Source organism: Rhinolophus sinicus, chromosome X (genome assembly GCF_036562045.2).
Source record: "Rhinolophus sinicus isolate RSC01 chromosome X, ASM3656204v1, whole genome shotgun sequence".
NCBI classification, from domain to species: Eukaryota; Metazoa; Chordata; class Mammalia; order Chiroptera; family Rhinolophidae; genus Rhinolophus; species Rhinolophus sinicus.
The window spans coordinates 92,017,999-92,036,490 of NC_133768.1; the positions used below are offsets into that span (position 1 = coordinate 92,017,999).

An 18,492-nucleotide genomic window follows, 5' to 3' on the forward strand; every position below is an offset into this window, starting at 1 on the left:
TGGGGAGGAGGCAGGGAAAAGACAGCGGGAGTGTCAGCAGTCCCAGAATCACACAGGGTCCTTGCAGTGCTTGTCCCCAGTCTATCCTGTGAGGCCCTGGGCTCTGCCCTCAGCTTTTATTCCTGGAAGTGGAATTCACTGAAACTCCTCTCTCATTTAGATTCCTCTCCTTCAGGGAGTCCCATGAAGGCCCCCTTTCCTTCTTCAAAATGGTCTATTTTATTGTATTTGGATCCTTTGAAAGCTGCCTTAAACTTGTGGACATAAGCAGAGTGTAAATACGTTTAAAATAAAATAAAAAGGAATGGGTAGTTTGCTTCTGTGGCCCTCCAGGCTAGGTTAGCACATGTCCATTGGGTCTGTTTGTCTCTTGGAAGTATTCCTTTCTGGCTGAGGATTCTAGAGGGCATTTACTGGGAACTGCATTGACACTGGTGCAATGAGCTGTCCTCTGATGCAAAGGGTGTGGTGACAAGGCTGGACTCAGTTTCTCCACTTCCTCCGTAGGAAGTCATGCTGGTTAGGAGTGACTGCAGGGGAACCAAAGCCCTGTTCTAGAAGCTATGGCAAAAAGTCCATGTCCAGTTAACCAAATCTGTCTTCTGGAGCCCCCAAATTCCCCTTTCTGGGTCTTCTTCCCTCTTCAGTGGTGTCTCCTTATCCCTCCAAATAAACCTTTGGCCCTTGTTTCCTTTCAGGGGTGAATGGCACTAACAGCCCCAAGAGAAGGACAGACTTCCCCTCTGCCAATGGCTGGCAGCACTTTTACAGAGTGGGCTCTTCTAAGGGGGTCTCATCCCAGCTCAAGAGAGTAACTCTCCAGCTAAACTCATCTTCCCCAAGGGCTGCAGTAGGGCTTCCCAGGAACCAGGGAGAGAGGACGTTGGCTTTTTCTGAGACAGGCCAGCTCAGAAGAGGAGGAACAATAAACATCCATCTTGAAAGAAAAGTGGAACTATAGCCAGAGCCCAGGGTGGGGGAGCTAATGGGAAACAGCTTGCCAGATGGAGGGGGACAGAATTCAGTAATAGCTGAGGTTGGCTGCTACACAGGGAGCTGGTAGAAGCAGGCTGATTGAGACCAGCTGCTGCTCCTTTGTCTCAGAGATCTTTGGACTCTGCCCGGAGCAGGCCACACCTTATTCCAGGTGACTGGAAGCCAGCAGAGAATTCTCTGCCCATTTTGACTCCTGGAGCCTTCAGAAAGAACAGATCAAAAGGGGACTTTCCATCCATCAGCCTGACACCTCCTCCCAAGTCCCCACCCCCTTGCTGTTCCTGTCCCGGAAAGCTCTGGAGGGAGAGGCCAGGGAAGGAAGAGACCTGCCCACTCTCCATTGTTCTTCTATTCACTCAGCACCAGCATCTGGAGACTCCATGGCTCTGGCTTCCTGGCGCTGCTACTCCTGGCTTATTCTCCTCTGTGGTATGTGCATCCCGGTCTCAACCTCCCCTTGTATGCTGGGAAGGCAGGTCCAGCAGGAAAGCAGCTCTGGCCTCCCCTACTGGGTTTGAAAAGGTTTGGAATGAGGGCTGGGGCCCAGATTATCTCTTTATTTCTTGTTCCCCCTCTCCATCTTGAGGAAGAAGAACCCCAGGGCCAGTCCTTGGGACCCTCAAGACTCAGGTCAAGTCTGGTTTGGCATGTTTCCATCCCTATCTGTTAAAGAAAAAGTGATTCTAGCACTTGTTAAAAGAATAAGGAAGATTTTATTCAAGACTATTGTAATAGGGGCATTGCAACAGGGGAGAAAGATCAGACTCATGTCCGAATACAGCAAAGATGGTCAATGAGGAGAGTGAGGGGGTCAGAGGATAGAAACTTCCTAAGAGGAGACATCAAAGGTAGGGAGAATCTTGCTACACTGACTTAATAGGATTCTTGTTGCAGGCAAGCCAAAGTTATCAGATATCAAGGGTAGGGTGTGGGAATTTGATAAGATATCAAAGGTGATCAGATATTAAGGGTTGGGGATTCTCTCTAAACTGACTTAGCAAGATTCTTGCTAAGACTGGGCAATGCAGGCCCAGCAAAAACAGGATTGATATGAAGGCCAAAGTCAAGGCCTAATCAAGAAGAGGGCTCGGAGGAGCCTAATTAACTTTGGTCTTCTTTACCCCTATGGTGCCCTGCTTGTCCTCTTTGGTCACAACTAAGTGCCCAGCTTAGCAGCCTCCACATCCTCTCCACCTCCAGCCTTAGGGAAGCCTCCCTTCCCTTTGCTCTCTGTGAGCAAGACCCTGCTCCTTCATTCAGCACCCAGTTCCTGAGCACCTCTCAAGTGCCAGGGCCTGTGCCAGGGACCACAGAATGATTCAGCTGCAGAGCCTGACCCTTGGAACCACAGCTCACGCCTCAGAGAAAAGCAATCTGGGTGTCCAGAGAACACAGGTTGGCTGAGTTTTGCTTCTCATGTTGGTGTGTTAGCACCATCCTTTTGCCAGAGATCTGCTCATGCAGTAATAAGGATTCATTTTCTTAAATCAACAGTATGCATCTTATCTCCCCCTGGATTTTATGACACCAAGACAGCCAAGCAGGGCATTCATGGTGTTACACCCCTATCCACCCTCCTTCCTCCTGTAGCTCAGCTTACTCAGAAAGTAAAAGTTTAATACCTCCCCATACTCAGGCCCTTATTACCCTCTGGAGAGATCCTCCCTGAAAGTTGGGGGGCTAGGCTAAAAGGAAGCACTATCAGAAACCACTGGAGTTTCCGGGTACAGAGCCTGTAGGACTTAGCCCAGTACCTGGCATAGAGTCGGTACTTGGGCAATGATCAATGAATACTGGATGACTCTTTGGGTCAAACCAAATTTGGGGTAAAGCCTTACCTGGACCTTAGCTTCCTCCTCAATAGAAAGTAGACAATAATACCCACTTCACAGAGTTGTTGCAAGTATCAAATGAGATGCTATAGATAAATCGCTGACTTCAGTGTCTGGCACATAGTAGTTCTTTAATGCTAACCCACCTTTCCCCACCAGGTGACAATGTCTGACTGAGATTGCCTGTCTTATGTATTTAAAAATACCAGAGATTTGGATTATAAATGGTACAAGTCAGCCTTGAATTTAAGTAAACCCAATATATGATGAGATGTGATCAAAAACTACGGTGAATGTTTAATTTTTTTTTAATTATTACAGTAAAAGACACATTGGCATTAATCCCCCTCAAAATACTTCCCCTCGTGATAGGGGGACAACCAAGATGGTGCAGTATGTAAATGCTGTATTTACCTTCTCTCACAACCACATCAAAATAACAACTAATCTACAAAACAACCATTATTGAGATGTACCTAAAATCAAGCTGAACTGAAGCCTTTCAACTAAGGACTTGCAGAAGAAGCCACCTCCAAACTGGTAGGAAGATCAGAGACACGGAACAGGCTGGTCCCACACCCGCATGTGACCATTAAAGATTGGGAGGGCTATTTTGGCTGTGGTTGTCCCCGCCACCCCTTAAAGGAGCAAGAGGTCCCAGCCCCACCCCAGCCCAGGGTTCCACTTCCGGGGAGAGAAGTCCCCATAATTTCTGGTTGTGAAAACCAGAGGACATTGTGACTGAGTGACACTTACTGCGGCTGCACTCACAGGCGCTCCTCTTTTTTTAAAGATTTTATCGGGGAAGGGGAACAGGACTTTTATTGGGGAACAGTGTGTACTTCCAGGACTTTTTTCCAAGTCAAGTTGTCCTTTCAGTCTTAGTTGTGGAGGGCACAGCTCAGCTCCAGGTCCAGTTGCCGTTGCTAGTTGCAGGGGGCACAGCCCACCATCCCTTGCGGGAGTCGAACCGGCAACCTTGTGGTTGAGAGGACACGCTCCAACCAACTGAGCCATCTGGGAGGCAGCGCAGCTCAAGGTGCCGTATTCAATCATAGTTGCAGGGGGCAGAGCCCACCATCCCTTGTGGACTTGAGGAATTGAACTGGCAACATTGTGGTTGAGAGCCCACTGGCCCATGTGGGAATCGAACCAGCAGCCTTCGGAGTTAGAAGCATGGAGCTAACTGCCTGAGCTGGCCCCCAGGCGCTCCTCTTAAAGGGACTGCATGCAGACTTACCCACCAATGAAATCACTTGCTCTGAGCTCCAGCGCTGGGGCAGTAGCTGGAAAGGAAGCAGGGACATATGGGGGGAGAAATGAGTTGTCTGGCATGGGACGGGGGCTGGAGAGGAGGCTTTCTCCTGGACAGGGAAACTGGTGGAGACTATTGTTTCTTTGTTGAGCTGTCCCCTCTTCCAGCGTGCAGACACAGGCTGCCACCATTTCTGAGTCTCCACCATTAGTTCGCCACGCTCTAGTGATTTGAGACATGGCCCCGCCCAAATTTTGGGCACACCCAGGCTGCTTTCAGTGGTTTGTTCATGCAGACCACCTGCTTTGGCTCAAGTTGCACTTTCCTAAGGTCTCTCAAAGGTTCACGGAACCCAGACAAGCAGCATCTGGCTTGAGCATGTCCTGTACCTCTGGCAGAGCAGTCCTAGGCCAGCACTAGTGGCAGCAGCTTGGCCTCCCCAGGCACTTCCAAGCACAGCATGGGCAGCAGCCATCTGCAGATTTCTTTCTGGCTCCTGCTCGGTGGCCCCAGGTAGAGCATGAGCTGAAGCTAAAGTAGACCTACAGTGGATCCCCTCCAAGGTGGTCCTGCGGTTGGCACTCCCAGTGGCCAGCTTCAAAACAAGCTGGAGCATCACCCAGCTGCCTCCAACTATGACACACACAAGGGGTGGATTAGGCAGGCGCCAGAGTCCTGCTGAGGCAGATCCTGCTCCATTGCATCAGCTCCTGCACAACAACTCTTTTTCTGTAGTCAAGGCCAGTCCTCACAACCAGCCAGCCCAAGGGTCAGTCCCTAACATTTATGTGTAATTATCAACCAAGGCTCAACGCACACAAGATACACACCTGGAGTGCGTGGCTCAAGTGACCAGAAAGACTGTGCCACTGAACCTCATTGCACACCTAATACATAAGACCACTCTACTAAAACTGGAAGACATAACAGTCCTACCTAATGCATAGGAACAAACACAGGGAGGCAGCCAAAATGAGGAGACAAAGAAACATGTCCCAAATAAAATAACAGAACAAAGCACCAGAAAAAGAACTAAGTGAAACAGAGACAAGCAATCTTGTCAGATGCAGAGTTTCAAACACTGGTTATAAGAATGCTCAATGATCCAGGGAGAATTTCAACAGAGAGATAGGAAGCATAAAAATGGAGATGGAAACCATAAAAAAGAACCAGTCAGAAATAAAGGATACAATAATGGAAATGAAAAATATATTATAGGGAATAAACCATAGATTACATGAAGCAGAGGATCCAGCCAGGGAGGTAGAAGATAGGACAGATAAGGAGCTTCCCAGACAAGAAAAAGCTGAAGGAGTTCATCACCACCAAACCAGTATTACAAGGAATCTTAGAGGGACTTCTTTAAGATGGGAGAGAGGTTAAGGATGGGTGAAAGGGTAAGGGATAAAGAAGTACAAGTTGGTTGTTATACAGTGGTCATGGGGATGTAGGGTATAGCATAAGGAATATAGTCAATAATATTGTAATAACTATGTATGGTGCCAGATAGGTACTAGATCTATCAGGGTGATAGATGAAAATGGGGTTGGGGACAGGGTGAAAAAGGTGAAGGCATGAAGAAATATAAATTGATAGTTAATACAGTATGGGGAATATAATCAACAATGCTGTAAAGATCATGTAAGGTGCCAGATGGGCACTGGACTTATCAGGGGGATCACGTCATAGACTCTGTAGATGCCGGACCAATGTGCAATACACCTGAAGAGCTGAAGTAGAATAATATTGAATGTCAACTATAACTAAATATATAGGTATATACAGTCACAGGATGTAGAATACAACATAGGGAAGATCGTCAATGGTATTATAACAACTACATAAGATGTCAAAGGGGTGGTAGCTTGGGGGGTGGGTTATCACTTTATGAGGGGCTTAAATGTCTAATTATTATGTCGCTTTGTACACCTGAAACAAAAAATATATAAATAAATAAATAAATAAATAATAAAACAAAAATCAATTATATTTAAAAAAATACTTCCCCTCGCTTCAAACACCCTTATCCCATCATTCTTGTCGTTTTCTGAAGCAGTTCTAGAAGTCCTGTTTCATGAGTGTCGTTGGATGTGCTCTTGTGGCTGCCTCAATGTCCTGAACCAATTCAAAACATTTACCTTTGATGGTCATTTTTACTTCGGGGAAAAGCCAGAAGTTGCAAGGTGCCAGATCCAGTGAATAAGGTGGATGATAACACACTGTAATTGTTTTTATTTGTAGAAATCATCATACCAGAAGCAATGTGTGACATGGAGCCTTTCCATTGTGGTCACAAAATACGGTCAATGCTGCTGTCATGTGCCATCCAAGGGAAAGGCAGGGATCTTCAATACAAGAAGTGGTGAATCAAACTTTAGTAACAGTGTGTGACAAGTTTTAACTTGTTCCGTGCAGTCAGTCGGGTGTGAGCTACGGTTGAGAGAAGGTGTGTTTTAAACTGTGATGTAAATCATCCTCCATCATGACAACACTCCATGTCACGCATCGCTTCTGGTATATGGCAATTTCTGTCTAATAAAAACATTACAGTGTGTCCTCACCCACCTTATTCACTGGATCTGGCACAGTGCAACTTCTGGCTCTTCCCCAAAGTCAAAATGATTCAGGACATCAAGGCAGCTATGACAGTGCAACTAAAGGCACTCATGGAAAGGGACTTCCAGAACTGCTTCAGAAAGTGGCAAGAACGATGGGGAGTATTTTGAGGTGAATTAATGGCAATGTGTCTTTTACTATAATAATTTTTTTTATTTAAACATTCACCGTATTGTTTGATCACACCTAAAATTAGATTTATAGAAGAGTAAAATGAAGTTGTGGTGTTTACTTAGTGAGATCCTCTAGAGCATTTCTAATAAAATTTGATCACAAAAGCTTAATTTATACACTACTTTTCTAGTTGGGTAGACCCTGAAAAGACCCAATTAGATTAGAAAAAAAATTGATTTAATGAGCACTAAAACCAATCTAAAAATGACAACCACTTGTTGATGCATCAGGTTTCTTTGATTGTGGCCCAGGGTGCCATCCAATTCAGCCTGATTTCCGATGAAATGTAATTATTTTTATCCTCAAGAAGAGTTAGACAGCATCATGTGTTTCAAAGGATGGAGGCCCTGCAGGGATGGGGAAGAGGGTTGGGGAACATGTCCCTGTGCTCTCTAGAAACTATCTGATCTCCAAGTGACCCTGGATTTTTTTTTTTCTGGTTTCTAGCTTATACCTGGGGTCATCCAAAGCCAGTGGACCTAAAAACAGAGGATGTAAGAAACTGTTCAACCAGCCCTCAGGTGAGGTCTTGGCTGGGCCCCACCCTGGCCCCCATCCCGGCACCCCCACACCACAACCTGCCCCAACCCTGCCCCACAGCTCCCATTATCCTCCCCTTCTCCTACTGGCTCAGTTGCTATGCTCTCCTTCTTCCAGCCTTTCTCCTGATTTCTGTACTCTGGGGTCACTGTTTCTGATTAACATCCCTCAGGGCAGGCAGCACATTCTTATGTGCCTAACATCCACCCCCATTCCTCCCTCCCACCCATTCCCAAAGCTGGTTATCTACTATAGTCCTCTCTTGGGCCTGGGCAGCCCTGCTAGAGGGAGGGAGGAAGAGCAAGAAGGAGGGTAGGAGGCCCCTAACTAAACTTTGGCTGAGTCAGGCAGAGGCCAGGAGGAGGATGGGAGAAAAGAAAACCAAAATTCTAGAGGAACAGTGAAGGGGAAGGCACAGAAGGGAGGAGAAGGGGAGACAGAAGGCTACAAGAGGCAGCAGAAGGGAAAGAGTGGGAGATCTAGGGTGTGAAGACCCGGAGAAGGCCCAATAGACTGAAGTTGAAAGGTCATCCGCTCCCTGGCTGGAGACCAAAGCGATTCTTTCCACCACCAGAGTAGGGCAAAAGAGTTTCCCCAGGGAGGGGTGGGCAAAAAGGTGAGAGCTAGTGAGACTGCCAGCAGCCACTAAGGCTCAGGAGTATATCTGCTTGCAATGTCAACTTTATGAGACTACTAAGGCAGGCAGGTGGTGGGCCAGCCACATTACCTTTACATTAAAACAAACATGGATATATTGTGAAGCAAAGGCAAAACAAAACAAACAAATAAAAATGTGTTTTATATTTTAAAGCTAAAGCAGCCTTTATCTTGGAGAGGATCTTTCTGGACAATGTCCCAAACTACTTCGGGTACTCATTTACTCTCCTCTGCCATTGGAGACCAGTGAGTGGAAACTTGAAAAAGTCTCTGGTTGCCAGATGAAATACAGGATGCCAAGTTACATCTGAATTTCAAATAATGCAAAATGTTTTATATAACTATACCCCAAATTGTTCATGAGACATACTTATACTAAAACATTATTCATTGTTTATCTGAAATTCAAATGTGACTGGGTGGTCATCTGTATTTTTATTTGCTAAATTGTCAACATCACCCCCAAGGTATCCAACGAGAGACGGTTCCACCAGCCTGACCCAGTGCCAGTGCTCAGATCCCTGTAACTCACCCACACCCCATCCCAGACTCAGGTCCCATTATTATCACAAAGGACCCCTCTCTAAGCTCTTCAATACCTCCATCTCTACTCAGCCCAGGCAGCTTAATCTAGACCAACCTGTAACATCACCTGCCACCCCATTCCTCTCCACGCTGGCCAAGCCTACCCACCCAAACCCCTGCCTAAAGAGAAGCTGGTGGCTCCTCTGGCATCACTTTCTCTAAGCAATGTGTGTCTGTGTCTTGGTGTCTTCCTGTCACATGTCAGTACCTTCCAATGACTGCGGTCAATACCACAGCACAGCTTGCAGCCCTCCGCGAGCAGATGTCCACCAAGAATCTCTCTGCTTACATCATCCCGGACACGGATGCTCACATGGTAGGGGATGGCTTCGCCCCCACCATTGCCCTCTGTGCTACACCTGGTCAGCCTATGAGAACAGGCCACAAACAGGAGGCTGTTAAGACTCCTGAAGGCAGAGACAGGATTTGACAGGCAAAAGGAAAGAAGTGGGGAGCTTAGACACGGGAGTTTGAGACAGCTGAAAGAATGTAATCCTTTACACTGGAGAGAAGATATTGCCAAATCTTCTTGACCTCAGGCAATGAAACTATAAATAACTTCAGAGTCGATTCTGATCAATTCCTAGATGGCAGATCCAGAATGAATGTTTAGGGCACCCTACCCTAGAATGTGGGCTGGGAATTGGACTGGAAGAATGCTAAGCTCCCTTCTAGCTCAGCCCTTCCCATAACCTAATGGATGGAACATTGAAATTATCCAGAGCCCCAGACTACGTGAGTTTGGGGTGTAAGCTGGGGGAGAGGGAGCAGACAGGAAACAACATGGTCTGAAGAACTATTTTTCCCAAAGCAGCTCCCCTGCCCACCCATCCCACCCTTTCCCACCACTGGTTCCACTTCCACCCCATCCACCTTCCCAGCACCAGCCCAGTTGGAAGAGAAGGAATTTTCAGCGTCAGTAAGATTATTTGAATTAGTTTTCCCACCTGCTGGGAAAGGCTAAGAACCTTGGGTAAGTGTCTGAACTTCAGTTTCCTCTTCTGCAAGATGGGAATAATGCAGTCTGTCTCCGAGGATTATGAGGATCAAAATACAATAATGTGTAAAGCCCTCTTCAGAAGTTATTTATGTTGTACTCAGTGTACTGTGCTAGACTGGGGAGGGAGAGGGACAGCTGGATGGGAGAACCCTTCCAAAAGACATGATCCCAGAACCAAAAGACATGATCCCAGACTGCACAGAATTTGCATTCTGGCTGGGTAGACAAGACTCCTTTGCAGAACAGTCCAGAGCTAGATTGTGGGGTTTAGATTCCAAGAGATACAGTTGCTTAAAGGAAGGGAAGATCCTGAGAACTGGGGGGAGTTCCAGAGGGCTTCCTGGAAGATATTACCCAGCATGCCTGGGCTTGTAGGACTGGATAAATCTGACCAGAAAGAACTGGGATGTAGTTGGGAGCCTTCTATGTGGAGTCCGACTTCATGACGAAGGTTAATGATGGTGTTGTTGATTTCCTAGAACGAGTACATTGGCGAACATGACAAGCGACGTGCGTGGATTACAGGCTTTACAGGGTCTGCAGGTGACAGCAATTACCCTGCTCTGATTGCTTCTGTTGTTCGACCCAGAGGTGGTCACAGATACCCTGGCATAGCTGGTTATCAGCAGCCAAGGACCCCAAGACCTAGTGTCCATAGACCCCTTGCTATTCTTTCTGCCTCCCCTCCCCCATCAGGTTCCCCAAGGCAGTCTCATAGACACACTTCTGCATGAGGCAGATGGCCTTCCTGGTTTCTCTCCCATGCTCACTGCCTCTGCTGCAGCCGGGCCCAGCCTAGCCCTCTCTGGGCTCCTTTTCTGGGACAGTTGATACTTCTATGTCTAGCCACGAGGAGCCTGCTGATTTCCTTCAGACAATGGCTCACTTGCAGACAAAGTTTTACTTTGCTGGTCCTTTAAGAGACAGCATTACTCCATATAGCCAAATGAGACACAAATGTAGAAGCCTTTTATGGGCTCCCACTTTCTGAAAGAACCTCCCATCCTAATTCTGGCCCCTTGAATGAATCCAAGCTTCACTTGTTTGATCCTTAAACATTCCTTCCCTGGTCTTCAAGCTGCCTTGCCTTTCCCATCATGGGCCTTTCTCTTTGCCAGAGTTGCTGGGTTTATTTTCTCTGCCTATCCTCAGCTAAGCCCCTAGCTTTGTGTCCATATAAGACACTGAGTCTTGATACTGACTATACCATCTTTCCTGAGAGCATCTACATGCAGCATTGACTCTTTTGGACTGCCGAAAGCAGACCCCACTTCTCCTGCTAAAAGTCCTAACGCTCCCCCTGGGAGAGGCTCTCAACACAAAGTAGAGATGCCTGACCCAGGACACCCTTTCTTCTGGTTTCCATCAAGGCTTTCTAACATCTCCTGCCTCATTTCTTCCCAATGGAGAAGAGAAACTCTTCGCAGAGACCCCTGTGACATTCTCAGACCCAGCATTGTATTGCACATGCACTAACTAAAACCACAACCCTCACCTTCACCCTTGCCTCCAAGTTTCTCTGTTCTACCCCAGGAACCGCAGTGGTGACCATGGGGAAAGCAGGTCTCTGGACTGACAGTCGCTATTGGACCCAGGCTGAACGGGAGATGGACTGCAACTGGGAGCTCCATAAAGAAGGTAAAAGGACGCATGGATTTGTCCCCCAAGCCCTGGAACCTGGAGTAGGTTTGGGGACGTACAGGTAAGGGGTGCATGCAAGGCCATGCTGGGTCCCTATGGGAATCTGGGGAAATTCGAGGCCATCCCTAAACTTTGAGGCTGCTATCAAGGAGGCCACACATGGCAGGACTCACAGACAGAAGCCTACTTGGAGGGCCTAGGGCTGGCTCTGGAAGTAACCTCTGTTTTCCTTCCTGTCTTTCTCTCAGTTGGCACTGTTCCCATTGTCAAATGGCTCCTTACCAACATTTCTGCTGGGGGGCTTATAGGCTTCGACCCCTCCCTCTTCTCCATTGGTAAGTTCTTCCTTCAGTCCTTACATTTGTCCACACCAATGAAGGTGACTCAGCTTCCCTGGGATGTAGAAAAGCATACCTTGGTAGAAGGAGGGTCAGAGTGACTCTAAAGACAGAGTATTTGAACTTGTGGTTACAGAATATTTTGCAATAAAAGTATATTCATGGATTATGTAGTGAAAATATGTTTAAAAGAACGAATACAGATTTTAAGTCATGAGTGCATAGATCCAACCTATAAGACTCAGGCAATCATTAAGATCTAGTGGATGAATAGACTAGGATTTACTTAAACCCAGAACCATCCTCTGTGACCTGGAACTCTACCAATTAGGGCACTAGGAACACTTGGTAGCCCTCTCCTGGAATGCAGTGTGGAAGGGTCAAAGGAGTTGAAAGGGATTCTGAGTAAAGAAGCACAGTGCCCTCCCCACAGGAATATAGCTCCATGAGCTCTGGAGCTCCAGCCAACTGGCCAGCCTGCCCCCAAGGATAGAAACATGTACTGAAAGGCTCCCATTTCAGAACTGGCTTCTTTGACAGCTTTTCCAATGGCCTAAACATTACCATTCCTTTGGGCTATGGCATTGAAGCTCAGTTAAAATGGATAGCACCAAAACAGGGCCCCAAAACCACTGGCACTTAATAAGATGAGCTTAGCCAATTGGCTGTGGACAGCATTGGAGTGGGCTAAGGGAAATTAGGCTTTGAAAGTGGAAAGAGGAAGGTGAGAGGACATGACCCAGGAGGGCCAGGCTGCTTTGACAGGCTCTGGGCAGCTGGGCCTACAGAAACTGAACAGAAAGCAGAGTGGACAAGGACCAGCTTTGCTTGAGTCACAATTTTTCCTGAGGTATAAATGGGCATCAGACAAGTGACTCCTTCTTGTTTCCGCAGGCTCCTGGGAGAGTTATAACAAGGCCCTCCAAGACTCTGGCAGAGAGCTGGTGTCCATCACAGCCAACCTTGTGGACCTGGTGTGGGGGTCAGAGAGGCCTCCAGTTCCAAGTGAGCCCATTTATATCCTGCAGGAGGCATTCACAGGTGATTCCCCAAGCTAGTCTGTTGACATCATCTAAATACATCATAAAATAACAGCATGCTCTATGATTCTTGTAAGTAGTAACAAAAATCCTCGTAGGACCAAGCTACTGACTGTGAATCAGTGTCTTGGCCACCACCATCCCTTACCTTCCCGAGATTTCTGAATGAGCCCGTGGATTGGGGTTCCTAGGAATATTGGGCAATCTGAGAGGCCCCTTTTTTATATGAAGGCCCGTGCACATCTGTTGTTTGGAGAGGAGTCAAAAAAGCAGGAGAGAAATTTCAAAATAGCAAGTCTGATGAAACAAGTTAAAATTGTGTCCAATTTTCTTTATCTGTTCTGACATAACTTGCAGAATCATTTTTTCTGCATCTCGACACAGTTTTTAAAGAAAGTTGCTATCCAAGACTGTTCAATCAAAAATAAAACTCATCTCATTGAGATAAGGAAGGGTGCAGTTATGTCGGGCAGGGGAGGGAATAAAGGGGAAAAGCTTCCAGGGACTGGAAGACAATTTGCGTGAGTTTTGTCACAAATGAGGGGAAGCTGAGCATTCATGGGCTGATAGTCGTGCCAGAACTGGGCCAGGAAACCGTTAAAGTTCTTGAGTCTCTAAGGTTATAAAGTTGAGAGAGACTGTCTCCCCAAGCAACTCATAGGTTTTCAAGGATATAAAAAGTAAAGGGAAGAACATGAAAAGTTAGTTACTCAAATATATTTTTGTGTATCAGACAATGTAAATTTGCTTTCATTAGCTGTCTCAAAAATGTATCACATCCATAAACCTTGAAAACATAATTCAAGTGAAAGAAGCCAGTCAAGAAGGCCTCAGATTGTGTAATTCCATTTGTATGAAATTTCCAGCAGAGGCAAATCCATTAAGACAGAAAGCAGATTAGTGGTTTCCAAGGTCTGGGGGAAGGCAGGAATAGGGAGTGACTGTTTAAGGGCTACAGGGTTTCCTTTGGGGATGATGAAAATGTTATGGAATTAGATAGTCTTGGTAGCTGCATGATCTTGTGAATGTTCTTAAAGCCACTGAATTGTGCACTTTAAAATGGTTAAAATTATACATTTTGTGGTATGTGTATTTTATCACAGTAAAATAAAGTAAACCTAAAAGTGTATCATATCCAAAGATTTGCTTCTTGTTGAATCATTTTACCTGACATAAAGTGCTTTTTAATGACATTAAGTTATTTATGCTAATCTCTGAGCCCAGCTAGGACTCTTAATTTCTGCCTGTAAATTCCTGGCCCTGCCTAGAGGTAGACTCTACATGCATTACAGGGAGCAGGAATAAAAGATGGCAACTAAAGTCCTAGGACCAGGATACAAGCATCCCAGAAAGGACAGCTCTGTGACACCGAGTTTAAGGACAGGTTTGGAGACCGACAATGTTAGCAAGATAGTCCAGTGTCTATACAGATTAAGAGTGTGAGCCATGTAGTCAAACAAACCTGGGTTCAAATTTCAGCTCCACTCTTTGTCAGCTATAAGACCCCAGGTAGGTCACTTTGCCTCCCCTAAGACTCAATTTCCTTCTCTGTAAAAAAAGGCTAAGAAGAATTAAAACAATAATGTACATGGAGAGCTTTGCCCAGATCTGTGGCTTATTAAGCACTGGGGTTACTGCAGAGAAGAGGCTTAAACATGACCCAACCCTATCCCTTTTCCCTTCAACTAGGGCTGCTTTCCTGATCTCTGTTCTGCAGGCATATTTGTTGATCAGAAAGTTATACCAGACTTACTGTACTCCAAGACACCATCCTATGTGCATTACAAATATTAATTCATTTGATTCCCCACAACAACCCTATTGAAGTAGATACTATCATTATGATCCATTCTCATTTTACACATGTGCAAACTAAGACACAGAGGTGCTAACTAATTTGCCCAAGGTCACCCAGCTAGTAATGACAGAGCTAGTATTTGAACCCAGACAGTCTGGGTCCAGAGCCCATGCCCCTAACGATTACACAAGTAAGAGTTTGTTCAAAGAAAGAGTTCCAGTGCTTTTAAAGAAATGAAAAACTATTGCCCTAAGGGAGCCCTCTCAGGAACAGAGTGTCAGAGACAAGGTATGTCACTTATGCTTTCTTTGGGCTTCTTTTCTTCTAGGGAGCACCTGGCAGGAGAAAGTATCTAGCATCCGTAGCCAGATGCAGAAGCATCACAAGGCCCCAACTGCTGTGCTTCTATCAGCACTTGATGAGACAGCCTGTGAGTACATGGAGGCACCTGGGTCCCCCCAACCCCCAAGCTTCCTGGGCCCTGCAGTGCAGGAATCCTCCCCAACCACCAGGTACCCACCAGTTCTGTGAGCTCTGTGGCCATGTCCTGTGAGAACTAAGAAGGGGAGGGGACAGGAGATCATGTCTGCCAAAAAAGGCAACTAGGAAGCCCAGGGCAAGCTGGGGCCAGCCCCCAGGCCCCAGGCCACCAGAGGGATGGCCTGACCACAGCAGCAAAGGCTTCTGTCTCATGAAAGGGAAGAGACCCAGCAAACACCCCCCAGCAGCCTGGCCAGGGCACTCACACACCCAGTGTACCTCTTTTCAGATAATCTGGGAACCCACTGAAACTACTTGCTGACTGCTGGCTGGGTATCTGCATTTTTTGAGAGAAAGGGTCCATAGCTCTCATCCATGCCACAAAGACACCCCCACCCACCCAAAGACTAAGAAACATGCAAAGGTAGATGAAGCAGGTGTGCTGCTTTCAATTTTGGGGGGGCCAAAGCAAACAGTAGGGCAAAGGTGTCAGATGGGCTGGCCTCAGGCAGCTCAGTCTCATAAATAGTCTCCATCAATCCTCTTCTCCAGGGCTCTTCAATCTTCGCAGTAGTGACATCCCTTATAACCCCTTCTTCTATTCCTACACACTGCTCACGGACTCCTCCATCAGGTACGGTTTTTCCTTGGCTTGCTATGGCAGACTTCCTCCAATTTCCACCTCTCACTGCGGCACCACTTACCCTGTCTCAATGTGCAGCCTTCCCACAAGCTTGGAACTTTTCCTGACATCTTGACACCTGGTCCCACTTACTCCAAATCCAGTCTGCTCAGCTCCCTGACCTCCAGCAACAAAGGGCCTCTGGTCCTTTGATTGTCCTTAGACACCCTCAGGACCTTTTCAATCTTGCCTCCCCACCCAGATTATTTGTAAACAAGAGTCGCTTTAACTCCGAGACCCTGCAGTATCTGAACTCCAACTGCACAGGCTCCATGTGTGTGCAACTTGAAGATTACAGCCAAGTCCATGACAGTGTCCAAACCTATGCCACAGGAGCTGTGAGGATCTGGATTGGGACCAGCTACACTATGTATGGGCTCTACAAAGTGATACCCAAGGTGGGTTTGCCATGCCACAACCCAGGCCAGGCAATGCCCCCACTCTAGCCCTGGTAAGTCTCACCTAAAGTGGGGCCACAGCTCCTCAGCCATTCAGGCAGTTGTTCAGTTGACAATGGTGCAATGAATCCCCTTCTAGGCCTCCCTGAGAAGAGAAGGATGAAGAAGCCAGATGTCTGTCCACAGAGAGCTCAGAGATTGTCAAGGAAGCTAAAGGGAGCACAGCCTGGCCTTTGAGGTGGACAAACCTGGGACTGAGTCCTGGCTCTGCCCCAAAATGGCTGTGCAACAACCTTAGACAACTGACTTAGCCAAGCTGGGCCTTTGTTTTCTCACCTGTAAATGGTGATAATAATCCAGACCTCAGAGGAGTTGCTCTGAGGAGCTTTAGAGGAGATAGTGCATGTAAAACCCAGTGTTCAATAAATGGCAAATGGTATGACATGTGCAGGAAACTCACACTGTCAGAACAGCCCATCAACTGGCTGGGGCCAAGCTCTTATCCGTCTCAGAGCATTGGTGGGATCCAGGGGCAGAAAGGAATGGAGGAAGGGAGGGAAGAAGGTTAAGCTGGGCTTGGAAGACTAGGAAACACTTGCACAGCCAGAGATCACACAAGGAAAGGTCATTGCCATCATAGGAAACAGCAAGTCTCCCCTCAGCCAGGCTTTCCTACTAATCCTTTTCAAACACTGCTGTGCCCTGAAGAGGGTTCACAAACCTCTTCCTCTCTACCCTTGACAGGAGAAACTCGTAGCAGACACCTACTCCCCAGTGATGGTGACCAAGGCGGTGAAAAACAGTAAGGAACAGGCCCTCCTCAGGGCCAGCCACGTAAGTCCATGGGCAGGCAGAATAGCCTTTTTGGAGCTCCTGGTCTGATGGGTTAGAAAAGAAACCCTGAAGGAAGAGCCTGAAAAGCCCCCCAATGAAACAGAGAAGTGGACACAGAAATCCTGGGTGCCTACCTGTGCTCTACTTCCATACTCCCAGCATGGTACATTGGTTCAAAGCACCCTACCTGGAGCTAGGGTGTCTGAGATCAAGCCCCAGCTCCTCCATTCATTTCTTAGATGGGTGACCTTGGGCAAGTCACTTCACCTCCCTGGGCCTTAGTTACCTCATATGTAAAATGAGGATCATAATAGTAATCTATAGCACAGGGTTGTCTTGAGGATTAAGTAAATAAATATATATTATACAATATATAAGACACATATAACATTACAAGATTAATAATACAGTTGTCCCTCAGTATCCACAGGGTATTGATTCCAGGACCCGCTCAGACACCAAAATCTTCAGATCTCTTATGTAAAATGGTGTGGTATTTGCATATAACCTATGCACATCCTCCATATACTTTAAATCATTTCTAGATTACTTATAATACTTAATGAAATGTAAATGTGGTATAAATACTGATTATAATGTATTGTTTATATCTTGCCATAAAATTAACCCCTGGTCATTCACAGAATGTAAAATAATTTATGAGACTCTACAAGAGTATCCAGACAAAATATTTATTGAAAGTTAAAAAGGGAGAGAGTTCTGTTTGGAACTGGCAGAAGTTTTGCCAGGGCAGTTTGAGAGGGCGAGCGGCAGAGACAGAGGGATAAGATAGAGATACTGGCAAATGGAGTTCTGCCAGGGAAGAGTCTGATGGGGGACAGCTGCGCCAATGAGAAGGAGTGCTGGGGTTTTATATTTTTCTAAGCAGCATGTAGGGTGCTTGTCATCTTGCAGGGAGGCGCTGCCATTACAATTGTCTTCTCCTGGGAACTGTCCTGTTCCCATCTACCATGTTTCCCAGAATATTAGACAGGGTCTTATATTAAGGTTTGCTTCAAAAGACCCATTAGAGCTTATGTTCAGGGGATGTCATCCTGAAAAATCATGCTAGTGCTTATTTTCCTGTTAGGTCTTATTTTCAGGGAAACATGGTAAGATGGATGTTAGCTTGCAACGATTGGGAACTGTTCTGTTCTCACCTATGATGGATGTAAGGTGCTTGTCAGCTTGTAGGTGCAGTGCTAGCCAGGGGAGTTAGGGCCAAGCGGTTAATGTTTAAGCTCACTCCTGTTAGCCAACAAGTTTGCTCCTATTAACTCTTTACTTGTCTCATCAATTTAGAGATGAACTTTCTGAATTTGTTCTAATACTTTTTTTTTTAATTAAAGTTTATTGGGGTGACAATTGTTAGTAAAGTTACATAGATTTCAGGTTTACAATTCTGTATTATATCATCTATAAATACCATTGTGTGTTCACCACCCAGAGTCAATTCCCCTTCCATCACCATATATTTGATCCCCTTTATCCTTATCTACCACCCCCTCCCCCCTACCCTCTGGTAACCACTAAACTATTGTCTGTGTCTATGAGTTTTTGTTTCTCATTGTTTATCTCGTTCTTTTGTTGTTTTGGGTTTACATACCACATATCAGAGAAATCATA

The 18,492-nt window shown here is 46.3% G+C and overlaps 1 protein-coding gene across 3 annotated transcripts in view; it reads left to right on the forward strand.

The window, feature by feature from the left end:
* The first annotated feature begins 1,270 nt into the window (after window positions 1–1,270).
* Window positions 1,271–18,492, forward strand: part of XPNPEP2 (X-prolyl aminopeptidase 2) — a 32,359-nt gene continuing 15,137 nt past the window's right edge. For 2 of the 3 annotated variants that reach the window (XM_019716994.2, XM_019716995.2), the window contains exons 1-11: window positions 1,271–1,425; window positions 7,321–7,394; window positions 8,861–8,971; window positions 10,135–10,198; window positions 11,189–11,293; window positions 11,545–11,631; window positions 12,529–12,675; window positions 14,801–14,902; window positions 15,505–15,586; window positions 15,837–16,032; window positions 16,777–16,866. In XM_019716994.2, the coding sequence (XP_019572553.2) occupies window positions 1,377–1,425; window positions 7,321–7,394; window positions 8,861–8,971; window positions 10,135–10,198; window positions 11,189–11,293; window positions 11,545–11,631; window positions 12,529–12,675; window positions 14,801–14,902; window positions 15,505–15,586; window positions 15,837–16,032; window positions 16,777–16,866 (1,107 nt within the window). In that variant the 5' untranslated portion in view covers window positions 1,271–1,376. The remainder of the gene's footprint in view (window positions 1,426–7,320; window positions 7,395–8,860; window positions 8,972–10,134; window positions 10,199–11,188; window positions 11,294–11,544; window positions 11,632–12,528; window positions 12,676–14,800; window positions 14,903–15,504; window positions 15,587–15,836; window positions 16,033–16,776; window positions 16,867–18,492) is intronic. The other variant, XM_074323778.1, reaches the window with a different exon arrangement.